A 15727-nucleotide genomic window follows, 5' to 3' on the forward strand; every position below is an offset into this window, starting at 1 on the left:
ACACAACACTAAGCGTGAGATCTTCCTACTTCAGCTACTGTACCTCTCCTGATCCCATCACTGACCGAGTACAAAGAAATCCCAATAAGAGCGGTCTCTGGCCAGCAGTGGAACGGGACAGAAGAAGAAGAGGGAAAGCGGCAAACATGGAGAGAAATGTACCAGCTGCATTACAGACAGGACAAGACCATTCCAGAGCAGGAAAAGAGCAAAGTCTAACTTGTTGCTAGTTGCTGGGAGATAAGAAGAAGAGGCTACAGGTCAAGAGATGGCTAACATTGTTCTTCCCTCTGACACGGTTCTGCAGACCGACAGGGACCATAAGATCATCCTCATGGAGCTGAGAGGCGAAGGCAGCAGGACGTCCAACCCCAAAGGTCTGAAATTCTCTTATGGTCAAGCCTGAGTGTCCAGGGATGAACCTGAACCTGAAACTCTGCAGTTGGAACTTCAGACAAAGACCTTTTCTGTCGTTTGAAGGTTTGATTTGTACTCAAGACCGATTCAGGGAGATGTTGCAGTTTTTGTCATCTGTTTTTCTATTGAAAAAAAACATACCTGCTGCAGTAAACAAAGTGACATGCTGGGATTTAATGTTGGAAATTTTGACACCAATATTTTTCACTTTTACTGCAAATGCATGTTGTCTCCAAATACTGGATATCAACTGCCATGACGACGGTATCGGCGCTGGAAAAGGCACATCGGTCAGTCAATAGCATCAAATGTGAAGACCTTCAGCTGACCAGAGAGTCAATGTGCTGCTGGGATCCAAAGACATCAACGCCTCTGCTGAGGGGAAGCATGGCGTTGTCATTATGGGAATGAGGTCTGCTGCTGCCAAGAGCTCCATGTACTTAATACAGTAACCAAGGAACGCTCCTGCAATGAGTGCAAGTATGACTTCAGGAGGCATGTACACGACAACCTGAAGCTGCAGTATAAAGTCAAAGAGTTATGGACAAACAGACCCAGATATCCGATTCCACGCCTCTAATTCCCAAAATTTACCTTCACATTTTTAAATTGTCCTGTTTCTAAAGACACCTTATGCAGCAGAAACACATTCGTCAGAGAAGCAGAGCAGGAGGCAAACGTGGAGAAGTGTTCAGCTCTGTTCTGGTCCCTCGATCTGTTCTGACCCGCACAGATGGACACTTGTCTGTTTTAGTCCAATCTGACTTTCACACAGAGATGCTGGAGGACTTGTCTGATTGGCTCAGACCGCCGTGGTTCAGCGGACGACCACAGAAACTCTGGCTCTGCTGTAAAATTAGGATCAGCTTCAAATAAATGAAAACCAGGTTGTACATTTGAAAAATAATTTGAAAATTTGAAAACAAGACATTGAACATTTGAAAAATATAATTGTAAAATTAAAAGTTGAATCTAAAGAAACATTTAAACAGTTATTTTCAACCTTTTTCCATCTCTCCCTCTTTGCTTTCAGTTTTCAGCTTCATTCACTGTTCAAGGTTTTCGCAGCAGAGCTGATCCTATTTTGACGTGGGGGCGTGGCTTTGAGCTAATTGTTACATAAATCTTCATCACGATTGGATTCTTGATTTCATTCTAATACTGAACTTATTTTCTACAAAGATTTGAACTTTGAGACTTTAAACCAAAAAGGAAAGTGTGTAAATCTTCATGTCTGTCTGGGAAAAGTGTAGAAAATGTGTAGTGAGGAGTTTCCACTGTCACCAGATGGGAAATGATGTCCAGGTAGCAAATAAGCCCCGCCCCCCCGTTAAAATAGGATCAGCTCTGCAGCGAAAACCTTGAAAGTGAATGAAACTGAAAACTGAAAGCAAAGAGGGAGAAACAAACAAAAGAAACTAGAAAAATAAAAAAGATCCATTTTTTTATTTGGTAATTTGTTAAATTTTTCTTTATATTCAAGTTTAAAATTTCCAATTTTCAAATTTTCTATATTTCTTTCAAGTCTACAATATTATCTTTTGAAATTTACAATTTCATTTTTTAATTTTTAAAAAAATTCCTCCAAGCTAAAAATGTGTTTTTTTTTAGATCAGAACTGTTTTCAAATTTCCCTTTTTTTTCTTTTCAATGTCTTGTTTATTATAATCTTTTTAATTGCTTTATTTTGAAGTGTCTTGTTTTTAAATTTAATTTTTTTTAATGTCATTTGTTTATTTATTCAAATTTACAATCTTTCATTTCTGAGAAGCTGATCCTAATTCCTCTGTGACCACCGCTGTCTGTAAAAAGGTCTGTCTGCTGATTGGAGGATGGTCGGCGCCTCTGTGAGCGGACGAGCCGGGGGGGGGGTCAGGTGTGCATGCTTGATCTGAACATTTCCCTCCCATAACCACAGGAACCTGCTTTGGATTACGGGTTCTGTTCAGCAACACGTGACCCTAAAGTTCTGGGATTGAACCGGCGAGTGTCTGATGAAAGCTTCCTCCCTGACAGCTTCCGGCGTGAACGTGCCGCATGCGACGGTTCGAAGCCTCACTGATGGGGAGCTTCAGTCTTTCTATCAGATTCAGACAGTGACACACATCCGCTGCATGCTCACAAACACACATTTTAGTGGTTCCTTTGAGTTCTGACTCCAGCTCCTGAAGCGTTTTGTGAGATTCCACGTGTGCGGCGGGCGGCCGACTCACCGTGGGCTTGTGCGGCGGAGCTGTGCGAGTAGCCGAGGGCCAGCAGGGCCGTCTCCACCAGCTGAGAGAAAAGGATGTCCTTCCTGACCAGCACAAACTCCGCATGCTCCTCCCGGCCCTCGCATCCGTCCGTCTGAGCGCCTCCGTCCGACTGCTCCACCACGCAGAAGACGGGGATCAGCAGACCTGCAGAGCAGACCAGAGTCCGGTCAGACGCGTCCGTGCACGGCACACCTCACTCTGCTCACTCAGTCGGACCGCAGTCACGGTTGGAATGCCAGAACCCCCCAACACATTTGACTGTTGCAACAGCCCAGCTGCCACTCTGCTGCACACACCTAGAGTTACGACACAGAACCAAACAAATCTGCTGCTGATTACTAAGAACCAGAGTCAGGAATCCGTTCAGATCCAGCAAAACAACCACAAAGTCCTCACGTTCACATGACAGCACGGAAAATCGGACCTGGTTCTGTTTTTCGTGACTTGGTTCTGACCTGGTTCTGACTTGCTGCCAGCTAGTACCCTGAGAAAAGGAGGAGGAGTCTGCTAGAGTTCTGTCGGGTTCTGTCCGGAATCCACTTTGTTTTTAAAGAATCAATGTGAGGATGACGTAGATCCCTCCTCTACCTGCAAATACCTGCTGCGTCTGGATCGTACAAACGCAGGTCAGTGCGTCCACATAAGGGGGGCCCAAATCCAGGCCTGGGGGGGCCGGCCTCCTGCTGGTTTTCCAGAATCCCTGCCTTACCTGCTGCTGATTACCTGATCAGGTGTGTTCAGCCAATGAGGAGCTTCAATGACAGGCTGGTTGGAAAACATGTTGGGGGCCTGGATTTGGCCCCCCCTGGTCCACACCCACACTACCTGTTTGTTAAACCAAGGTTCAAGCAAAGACACCCCCCCCCCCCCCCCCATAGATGTGCTCGGTGTCTGTGGCTCCAATCCTTCTGTCAAAGATCAAAGTATTTGTTCAGATTTTTGCCCACAGAAGAAAAGAGCATGCCCCCCCCCCCACTGGCATCAGCCCCCCTCCTGAAAGTCTGCAGGACTGTCAGCTGCCAATTCATTAAAGCTCTCTGCAGAAATGATGCAGAGGGCATTAGGCAGCGTCCCAGCTCTAATAACAGCTGCTACACAATACCACAAACGCACAGACACATGCACACACTCATGCACACACACAAAGACACACACACACACACTCGACCCCCTTGTTTTAATCAGTCAATATCTACATTTCTATTTCCTCCTCATTAATCACTCGGCCTTCGCTGCAGCAGACGCTACTGGAGTGAATTACACAGCGGAGCGCCGTGCCAATCCCAGTAAGTGAATTTCCCCCAGCAGGGAAATATAACTGTCAACACAGAGCAGACCCCCCCTAACCAGAGCCCCCCATCACGTCCTCTGTCCGGGGACAGGATGGCATGGCTTCTTTTTACTCCCCAATATGGAAAAACATCATTTAAAAAACGGTCAAATGTGCTTCGACTCTGCATTCTGCAGAGATGCCCCCCTCCATGCACACTTTCCCACCACCCTTTCTGCTCCTCCATGGACTTTAGAAGCATTAGACGGTTTTTGGGGGGAACGAGCTAAAATAATCCTGGCTGTGGTTTTACCCCCCAGCCTGATGGTGATGTGTGTTCTCACAAAGAGAGCATGGATCAATAGCTCACAGCTACTTGTATAAATCTTTTTTATCCCCAGCAATCATTTTTATTTGTTGGACCTGTTTTATACAGTTCCCTCCTGACTCGGACATTAACATTCTGAACTTCTCACGACCAACCCACCGGGCTTCAGCCGCACGGCACCGACTCTAGCCGGCTTCAACTAGCTGAGTGCAGAGGTAGAGCGGTCGACCTCTGACCCTGCCCGCCCATGTCCCAGACACTGAACCCCACGTTGCTCCTGGCCGTTCCAGGTCGGCGCCGGTGATTGGCAGCGATGTCGCCGTCAGTGTGTGAATGTGTGTGTGTGTGTGTGTGGGTGTGTGTGTGTGTGTGTGTGTGTGTGTGTGTGAGCGGGACTGTGACTGGAAAACGCTTTGGGCCTTCTAAGATACTAGAAAAGTGCCAAATCGGTTTACGTCTTTTACCAGGATTCACCTCCGCCAACTTGAGATGCTGAGTTTCAACTTGAAACTCAAACTATAAAGCTTCAGGTCATCAGCTAAAGTCAATGCTAGCCTCCAAGTTTGGGCTAAAGCCGCCACGCTCCAAGTGTCGGCATTTCTGAATTTTTGCAGAAATGTGCCGTATATCTTCCATCAGTAGCCTCTGCGGTTATTACAGACAGAGATCGTGTTTATTCCGTCACAGACAGAAGGGCGATGGCTAACCGACTCATTTTGTGGGGAAATTCGGTCAGAAAATGTGGACATCACCACCAGATGAACATTTCAGGCTATAGTGAAATGATGAACATGAACATTGTTTTATGTTCTGATGAGCAAACCTTTCTCTTTGCCTGTAAGCATCAACCTCCATATCAAAAATCTTCTTTGCTTTCATGCTGATCATTTTCCTGGAGACACGCCTGAACCTAACATCGTCATACGGGACGGCTTTTTAAAAAGCCTTTACCTCCAACGGGACGTGGAAGAGCTCCATTGTGGCGCATTCGTGGCCCGGTGGGGCTCCCGTTGAGTTCCAACCGACTCCTTTTTCCCTGTGGGGGGGCATTGCTGAGGTCTGGACTGCTGCTTTTCTGCTCCGGACTTCCCTGGGAGACGGGACTCTCTCCTCCTTGCTCCATCCTCCTCCACAGCCCTACAGGAGCCTCACCCAGGGAGAAGGAGTCTAGATATGGGAGCAGAAGCAGACAGGGGTCAGACATAAAATGCTCTGTAGCAGCAAACACCGCTTCATGGACGCTGACGCCTCTGTGAAAGCACTGCTAAAGCCACGGCGTCGCAGCCAGAGACCAGGAAGACCCAGAGAGACCGGAAAGATCCAGAGAGACCAGAAAGATCCAGATTGACCAGAAAGATCCAGAGAGCCTAAAAAGACCCAGGGAGACCAGAAAGATCCAGAGAGACCAGAAAGACCCAGAGAGACCAGAAAGATCCAGATTGACCAGAAAGATCCAGAGAGACTAAAAAGACCCAGGGAGACAAGAAAGATCCAGAGGGACCAGAAAGACCCAGAGAGACCAGAAAGATCCAGATTGACCAGAAAGATCCAGAGACACTAAAAAGACCCAGGGAGACCAGAAAGATTCAGAGAGACCAGAAAGATCCAGATTGACCAGAATGACCCAGAGAGACCAGAAAGATCCAGATTGACCAGAAAGATCCAGAGAAACCAGAAAGACCCAGAGAGACCAGAAAGATCCAGATTGACCAGAAAGATCCAGAGAGACCAGAAAGATCCAGAGAGACCAGAAAGACCCAGAGAGACCAGAAAGATCCAGAGAGACCAGAAAGACCCAGAGAGACCAGAAAGATCTAGATTGACCAGAAAGATCCAGAGACACTAAAAAGACCCAGGGAGACCAGAAAGATTCAGAGAGACCAGAAAGATCCAGATTGACCAGAAAGACCCAGAGAGACCAGAAAGAGCCAGATTGACCAGAAAAGACCCAGAGAGACCAGAAAGACCCAGAGAGACCAGAAAGATCCAGATTGACCAGAAAGATCCAGAGAGACCAGAAAGACCCAGAGAGACCAGAAAGACCCAGAGAGACCAGAAAGACCCAGAGAGACCAGAAAGACCCAGAGAGACCAGAAAGAGCCAGGTTGACCAGAAAAGACCCAGAGAGACCAGAAAGACCCAGAGAGACCAGAAAGACCCAGAGAGAACAGAAAGACCCAGAGAGACCAGAAAGATCCAGATTGACCAGAAAGATCCAGAGAGACCAGAAAGAGCCAGGTTGACCAGAAAAGACCCAGAGAGACCAGAAAGACCCAGAGAGACCAGAAAGACCCAGAGAGACCAGAAATACCCAGAGAGACCAGAAAGATCCAGAGAGACCAGAAAGACCCAGATTGACCAGAAAGACCCAGAGAGACCAGAAAGAGCCACGTTGACCAGAAAAGACCCAGAGAGACCAGAAAGACCCAGAGAGACCAGAAAGACCCAGAGAGACCAGAAAGACCCAGAGAGACCAGAAAGATCCAGAGAGACCAGAAAGACCCAGAGAGACCAGAAAGACCCAGAGAGACCAGAAAGATCCAGAGAGACCAGAAAGACCCAGAGAGACCAGAAAGACCCAGAGAGACCAGAAAGATCCAGATTGACCAGAAAGACCCAGAGAGACCAGAAAGAGCCAGATTGACCAGAAAAGACCCAGATTGACCAGAAAGAGCCAGATTGACCAGAAAAGACCCAGAGAGACCAGAAAGACCCAGAGAGACCAGAAAGACCCAGAGAGACCAGAAAGATCCAGATTGACCAGAAAGACCCAGAGAGACCAGAAAGATCCAGATTGACCAGAAAGACCCAGAGAGACCAGAAAGACCCAGAGAGACCAGAAAGATCCAGATTGACCAGAAAGACCCAGAGAGACCAGAAAGACCCAGAGAGACCAGAAAGACCCAGAGAGACCAGCAGCTTCTCTGCTCTTACGCTCCAGTCCCTCCATTTCCCTGCAGTAACAATCATTTAATAAACAGTTACACACAGACACTTCCACTTCCTCCTCAAGGCTGCTTGGAAAACCAAACTCACTGGAGCCAGGTCACTTCCCCCACTGGGGGCGCGTTGCACGACTGTATTTCACAAAATGGTTCAACATAGCAACAAATATAAAAAAACATAAACTTCAAAGCTGTTTCATCTCCATCATGGCTGTTGGGCAGTATTTTAGCTTCATCAGTTAGGTTTAGGTTTTCTTTTGCAAAAAAGAAGGGGGCGTGGCCTTTTCATTGACCCAATTCAATTCAATTTTTTTTTCAATTCAATTTTATTTGTAAAGCCCAAAATCACAACAACAGTCGTCTCGATGGACTTCAAAGTGAAACATGAACTCAAAAGGATCATGAATACAAAGAGTTCAATAGGAAAATATAAACTAACAAACTGACTAAGCTATACTGGCATCCCTGCCCTTAGACCCCCCTTCGCGTTAAGGAAAAACTCCTAAAAAAACGGATTCCGGAAAAAACGAAGAAACCTCAGGGGTGTCCACATGAAGGAGGGATCCTCCCCCAGGACGGACAGGCGATCCCAGGACATTGCAATCCTCAGCTCCAGAGCAGCCTTTGTGGATGCTTCCAACAACTGGCCGTATAGTCCGTGCAGCTTAGTCTCAGACAGGAAGGGGTTGGATTTCGTCATAAATGGTCAAGATGACGACCATAGAGCACCAAACCACATGACCTCAGGGTGGATCTATGTTCAACGTTTCTGTCTGCAGCAGAGAGATTCTGCTGGTCCAATGATTCAGAACTACAGATATGAACAGTCTGCAAAAACCTGAGCTCCCACCTGCACACACGTGTGCACACATGTACAGGTATACAAACACACATGCACACACACACATATGCACACATGTGCACACATGTACGTGCAAACACATATACACACAAACACATGTACACACACACATGCACACACATGCCTGTGCTTCAGCGACCCTGAGGTGCCAAATGTTTAATAAGTGTAAAGTCATGCTAGACTGGCCTGATGGGAGCCGGGCCAAATGGACTACTCTCATTTACCCAGCAGCCCCTGGACCATGTCCCCAAACACTGAGAGGTCCAGACAAAAAGGCTGAATGTGAGAGAGCCCCATCATGTGCAGAAATGATGAGCATAAGGGAGGGGGTAATTACTTATTGTTTAAATAGGAAATATTTCACAAAGCCTGATCAGAAAATAGGCCCCGCCCTCTCACTTACTTTTCTGCAGCCCCAGCTGTTGCCGTTTTTGAGAAAAGCCTTTGTTATGCTGCTTTTTCCAAGTACCCCCCCAGCCCCTAACCTTCTCTGTCAAACATCAGCAGAGAATACAAAAATTTAGAAAAGGTGCATTTTAGGAACCGACTGTGGCTGAAAACTTTCCCTTCATCTGATTTGAAGCAAAGAGGAACTGAGAGACGTTTATTATCCAAACCAGGGACACGAGTAAACATCTAGATGGATCTGAAATGAACATATTTCAACATAAACATATCTGCTTATCAACATTGAACATGTCAGCATAAAAGCCTAAATAAAGAAGACGGTTGAATCTGAACAAATGATGAGACCGAATGAATTTAAGACTATATGAATTTAAACATCAGTAAATACAAGTGAGTCTGAACCTGCATGAAAGTAAAGGAGCCTGGGTAGAAACTTCTGTAAGAAACAAAACCCAACGAACTGCCTGTTATCAGAAATCACCGTCGACACGCGGAGGACGGTTGCTTTCAAGTCTGTTCGTTTCAAACAATAGACACGACGTCACTAACCCGCTTATACCACGGTCACTTACAAAAGAGTAAATATCCAATCATTTTTTAGTCCTTTATTCTTGTTATTTCTTCAGTTTAGATTAATTTTTCACAAAAAGTGGACTATTTGATGTGTTGTGCGGTGTATTGCCATGGTAACAGCTGAGCCAGCAGCAACCTCGACTGCAGGAAAGCGATAACTTTGCTGATGATCACGATGTGTTAAATAAAGCATCAGTTCAGAGAGACAGTTCTCCTCTAACCGCTGGTTTTTGTCCAGATGATGAAGCTAACGTTTGGTTTACAGAAGCCAGCGCAGTGATACAGAACATTTCAGATATGTGACCGGAACTACTTTTTTTTAATGCACTAACAGCAGCCAATCAGAATAGAGTATTCACCTGGACCATATTTATATTAATATATATTTATATATGTGTATATATATCATGCCTGTGTGTTTTAGCTTTCAGCCCCTCACAACAGACATTTCAGTTGTTGCGACACAATTGAGAGCTTTTTCAAACGTCAGGTTTTCATCTGCTGTAAACCACAATTTGAATGAAGAAACACTCAAAGTTTTAACCCTACATACTTTTATAAATGTCCTCAATTATGAAAAAAAGCTACAAAACACGTCAAAACCACCAAAAACACCAGTTTTTAGTCAAGCAGCTCTTCAGACAAAGCAAGTGTCAGTTGTTGCAAATTGCTCCCATCCACCTCTGACTGATGCAGAAACATAGTTTGGGTTTTAGATAACTGAACTGTTTCTTAAAGGGTCACATTGCTGAACGTCACATTATTGTTGCTTGGGGGGGGGGGGGGGGGGGGGGGCTGTAAAAAGATCCATCTGTGATATTTTACAGTGAACTTTTCCCACAAATCATCCCAAAAGACGGAGAAAACATTCACAGGATCTAAATCCACAAAATCTACATTTATGATCAGATACTAACCCAGTACTTTGGTATTTCTTGGGGGATTACTTTTTACTTTGTGTTCTTTTTGTTTGAGTGTTATGTCAGCGAGATAAGATTACTTTTACTCGAGTACATGTTTGTGGTAATCTTTATCCTCAGAGGCATCTGACGGCTCTGACAGGTCCGGTCCTGTCCCGGTCCTGTCCCGGCTGCTGCTGATCCCTATCGAGGCTGCCCCCCCCCGACATCTCTCCATCTGGTGCTCCCACCCAGCATCACCTTCATCTCGCCGCACGTTCGGCTTGCGTTCTGTGGTTTTGAACCTTTTCCCAGAGATAAGCTGCTGTTCCGTCAGCGCCGTGCAGACCTGCTGCCTCTGGTTCCCAGTCCAGAGGTGCTCACAGCAGCTGCACACGCGTGTGCATGAGGAGCCTCCAGAAACATGTGATCATCAGAGGATCAGACGGGTTCGAGTCAGGAGGTCAGAGGCGTGCCGTCCTTCAGACACCAGCCTGAGTTCAGAAACGTCTTTCCAAACTGATTCCTAACATTTCTGCTTTACAGGATCAAACAGTTTGGTCGTGAAGCTGAACCATTTCAGAAACAAGGCTCTGATTGGTCCGTCTAAATCTGAATCCCAGTTAACCGGAGGAAGGAGAAGCTGGAGTCTTCATCAATCGTTTGAATTTCAAACTGCAGCTGGTGACGACTGCAGCCGCCTTCTGCTGACGGCCGCTGCAGGTACACCTGAAAAATACCTGCTCCAACCGTGGAGCGGCCTGACACAGCCAGGAATCAAACCCGTGACGCAGCGGTGTGTGAACCGCTGCTCTGCCCAGAGAGGAGGTCCGGCAGCGGGATTTCTTCAAGGAGAACCCAAATGTGGCACGGAGACAAGCAGTCCAATCACCGGAGGGACCGACACCTGGCAGGGGCGGAGCTTATAGACATCCAGGAGGTCTGATCAATGATCAGCTGTTCTGTAGAATTATGTTGGGTGTGATGTCTGACCCCCCTTACTGACTGTCAGACAAAACGCGTTCTGGAAAAACTACACAACAGACTGAAACAGACAACTACACAATGACAACAAGACAACAGAGACAGCCTCCTCCGTGTGTGAGTGTCTGCAGGAGACTGTTTGTTGTTGTGTCTCCTCTTCTTCATCGGGTGTGTCCACATTCTTGCTCTGCTGACTTCAGTTGTGTGTTTGTTGTGTCTACAGCGAGTAATAATGTGAAATATGATAGTGGCTTATCGAGAAAACACGAGCTGGTCCTAAAAACAGGAGAACGACTGTCTCACACACACACACACACACACTGATAGAGGCAAACACAAAAACACATGCAGAAAAGACACACTGAAAGAAACACACACACACAGAAACACAAACATACACCCACACACAAACAGAAACTCACGCAAAAACAGAAACATACAAACAAAGGCAAACTCACACACACACACGTCTATACTAATAAAAAGTCTTCTGTGGAATTCCTCAGACATCTGAGGATCATCCTGAACGTGATGCTGGCTCTCGTGCACATGCGCACGAGACGAGGACTCAGAAAAGCCCTTTGACCTGCTGCTTTGGCCCGCGCGGAACGGACGTCCCGCGCCACGGAGTCCTACCGACACCCAAGCTGAAACGCGCGAGTTTTGCTGACGCGCGTGCAGCACCGAGGATGCCGCCCGCTGACCTACAGCCGCTGCCGGCCTGCAGCAGAGCCGCGTCTGCGCTGACAGCTGCGCAGACGCGGCTCTGCAGGCTCGGGACACACTGGACAACCTTCTGCAGAAGAACCCCAACCCGGGATGATTTAGGCTTTATGATAAGGAGATCGGGTGAGGGGCCCTCACTCGGGTTAAAATATTTTAGAGACAAAGAAGCAAAAAGGCCGTTTCAAAATAAAAGCAGGCGTCGTTTTTGATTTCAAATCTCTGGATAAAAGACGCCCCGCGGTTCCCGGTTTTGTTCTTCCGGTCAGAGCAATGAAGGAAAATGAGAAGTGGAGGAGGCCGCTGGGATCCACTGTACTCCGTTACAACTAACGAAATCACTTTAGCATAAAAGTACTTTCACTGCCATTTGTATTTATTTTAGCTGAAAGGGATTTTTTTCTATTTTTATTTCTGAGAACTTTCCTGCTGAGGCGAAGTTTTAATGTGGAAAACATGGAAAACATCCCAGTTTTTACATTTGAACATATTGGAAATGAAGATTCCATGTAATAATCATTGGAACTGATTTAGTGAGTTCCGGCCAGTAATCAGAGTATTTTTACTCTCATGACGTAAACAGATACTTAGGGACGTTTTCCTCCCGAGTACCGGGTGTTTGGAGTTGATGTTTGGGAAATTGGTGTGCGCGTGTACAGAGACCAGTGCAGACAAACACAGCACGCGCACGCGCGCACACACGAGGGATCTCTAAATGAACAGGAACTTTTGAGGCGACCGCGCAGGCGCGCTGGAACAAACCGACCAGAAACTGTGTCCGCAAAGTCGTGCACGTCTCTGGCATTGTCCTCGCGCACGGAAAAAACGGCCCTCACGGAGAAAGACTCGGTTCAGTCCGAGCTCTGACCCGGGTGAGGATCGGGTCTAAACTCGGGTTAACAAAACCCAGAAAGGAGCAACGAAATTCTGAAATAGAAGAATAAAAAAACAGAAAATTGAAAAAACAAAAATAAAAAAACACGCAGAATTATCTGGAAGGCGGACGCGCGTGGCCGCGCACAGCAGGGATCTTAAAGCCGCTTTATAATTCGGAAAATCATCGGTCACTGATCTCCAAATACCGTCGGGTTCTGATTCTGATGGTCCGATTCTCTGGAACCAAGAACCCCCCCCACCACCACCACCAAAAAGTCCAACGGAGTTTGAAAATCAATCTATTGGTGAGCGCGTGCGCGGCCGGAGGGATATCTCCTAAAGTCCGTCCTGAACTCAACTCGGCCCCCGCAGCACTCGAGCGGCGCGGGTCCGCGGCTCCCGCTTTCTGCGGGGCCCTCGAACCACCGTGGCCTGCACCGCCGGGTCCATACCGGCGCCCCTGCTCCGCATCTCCAGTCTGATTGAGCGCGTGTACCGTTTTTGAGGCGACCGTGCGCGTTAATGAGTGACGCCTCGCGCAGTAATTGGTCATTAATTGTTTCTTTTAATAGTTAAAAAGTGGCAAAAAGTTCACGACAGACTCCGAGACTGATTTAAAGATTGACTTTTCTTCGTTCGAGAATCCGCGCGCTCACACACGCGCAGGCACAAAACAAAAGCGAAGGAAGAAAAATGTGGAATAAAATCATCAAGCGACAGAATAAAATCCTGAATAAATATTTTTTAATAGCCTTATTAATCTGAAAACGTCTGAATTATTTAAATTTATTTCATTTTATTTTCAACGAGCAAATTTAAAGAAGAATTATGAAAACTTCATTTATTTTATGAAAAGGCTGGAAGAAAGAATTCCAAGTATTTGTCACAACTATTAGTAGTAATAATATTAATACCAATAATAATAACAACAAGCATAATAATAATAATAATAATAGTTTTCCTCTCTGCTTTGATTTCTCCATATTCCTTTCAGCTCTTTTTTCTGCAGCATTTTTCTGCCGTGTCCGTGTCTGTCCGCGTGCGTGTACTCACTGTTCACCGCGTGTCTGTGGCGCTGCTGGCCGCTGCTGAGGCTTTGTCCATGGGTCAGCAGGAGAGACTCCAGGGTTGAGCGTCGGTTCGGAACCCGCAGATTCTGACCTGGACCCGGAGCGGACCGGAGTTCCACGGAGCTCCGTTAGCCTGGCTTGTGCGGCGCGCGAGGTTGCGGGAGCGCGGGTGGGTCCGTGTCTGTCAGCCGTGGGCTCGGGGGTCCCGGACCAGAGCGCTTCGTTTGTCAGGGGACATGCGGAGAGGAGCGCGCGGCCGCGGGTGACTTTCAGTTCCTGCGTCTCAATCAGTGGCGGCAGCCTCGATCCTGACTGATGGAGGGAGGAGGGAGGGGAGGAGGGAGGGGGGGAGGGACCAGACCGGGGGAGGGACTCGATCCTGACAGCAACACGTGGGGCGGGTCCGGCTGAACCGAACCCGAAGAGACCACCGGAACTGATGAAGATCGAGGGTCCCACACTCCAGGGATTAGCGCCCCCCCCCCCCCCACACCCCCACCCCAACCAGCAGGTGCTGTTCCGAGAGCGCGTGGTCGTGTGGGCACGTCACCTGCTCTCGGTGTCATCCTAGAGTCCCGCCCGAGCTGAAGTCCACGTTCTGCTGCGCGTTAATAAGTAGCCTAATAATAATAAATGAAGGATGACCCCCCCCCCCCCCCCACACACACACACACACACAGACGCACAGACACTCACCTGCACACACAGACAATACAGATACACGCACGCGCCACCACCCTCGTTATTAGACGCGCGCGCCGGAAGATCCTGTTAATCAACAACCTGCGGGTGATGGACGGGCGTCTGCTTATACAACGCCGCGAGCGCGCGCGCGCGCAACCGAAAAACAACGAAACTCCAAAAGGTTTGAGCGACGACCGGGGTGACACCTGACAAAAAGCGCCGCTACGCGGGGATAGCACCGGAACTCTGGCCACGAGACACTGTCCACTCACACACACACAAAACAGAAACACACAAAACAGAAACACACAAAACAGAAACACACACACACAACAGCTGACTGCGTAGAAAAGGCCGCAGATACCCCCCCCCCCCCCCCATCCTAGTCGGAGGAATCTTCTTCGCTCTTCCTGAGCTTCATCATCCTCCTGCTCTGATGTTCTCCGGGGAACTTCTTGTTTGTGAGGATAGAGAACGGTTCCGGGGCTCCGGGACTCCGGGACTCCGGGGCTCCGGGGCTCCGGGGCTCCGGGCCACGTCAGGAGAAACTCCCTCATGTTCTGAGTCTTCGCAGCTCTGCAGGTTCCAGTCCCGGGAAACACGCGCTACTTCATACACGGACCTCAGAGTTCTGCCCCAAAAGTGCCCACAGCCGCAGCCGCCCTGCGGGATTCCCGAGAACCCGCAGTGTGCGGCGCGGTCATGACGCAGACAGGAGCGATTCTGCGCAGAGGTGCGGAGATCCAGAATCGTCTGTTTAAAACTAAAGCGCACAAAAATGATAACATGACCGCTTCAGTTCTGCTGACAGACTCATGATGATTCAATTGGAGAAAAAATGAAGATTTTATTTCCACAGATCGTCGCTGATTCAACAGTCATGATGTCAGAATGATGAGCTTCATAACAAAACGAATGTTTCTTTAACGGAACTCATTACAGGAAAAATAACATAAATACGTTACGTTTTTAAATAAATAATAATAATAATTATTATTATTATCATTATTATTATTATTATTAATATTATTTATTTTATCATTATTAGACCATTGTGGTTTCAAACATGTTTAAATTACAAGTACCGTGATGTCACACAGCGCGTGTACGTCTATAATAGCAAATATGAAGGCCCGAACATTTACAAAAACATTCAATAAATAAATGAGAAACAACAGGTAATACAGGATCGCATTTATTGTTATTCGCATGAATATATACATAATTAATGGGGCCTACATTTAATAAAAACGTAAACTAGGGCTATATCTATGGTTTTTTATATATACATATATACATAAATCAAAAAAATATTATTTATATTTATATATATATATATATATATATATATATATATATATATATATATATATATATATATATATATATATATATATATATATATATATATATATATATAAATAATCTTTTTT

At 46.8% G+C, this 15727-nt stretch overlaps 1 protein-coding gene across 3 annotated transcripts in view; it reads right to left on the reverse strand.

Annotated features, from left to right (window-relative positions):
* The window catches only part of satb2 (SATB homeobox 2), a 48299-nt gene that overhangs the window by 31395 nt on the left and 1177 nt on the right, over positions 1–15727 (reverse strand). For 2 of the 3 annotated variants that reach the window (XM_078940233.1, XM_078940232.1), the window contains exons 2-3: positions 5222–5437; positions 2631–2816 (exon numbers count right to left, since the gene is read on the reverse strand). In XM_078940233.1, the coding sequence (XP_078796359.1) occupies positions 2631–2816; positions 5222–5393 (358 nt within the window). In that variant the 5' untranslated portion in view covers positions 5394–5437. Of the gene's footprint in view, positions 1–2630; positions 2817–5221; positions 5438–13593; positions 13903–15727 lie in introns of those variants that run through there. The other variant, XM_078940231.1, reaches the window with a different exon arrangement.

This window comes from Oryzias latipes, chromosome 21 (assembly GCF_053564925.1).
Source record: "Oryzias latipes strain Hd-rR chromosome 21, Olatipes_Hd-rR_3.1".
Classification (NCBI taxonomy): domain Eukaryota; kingdom Metazoa; phylum Chordata; class Actinopteri; order Beloniformes; family Adrianichthyidae; genus Oryzias; species Oryzias latipes.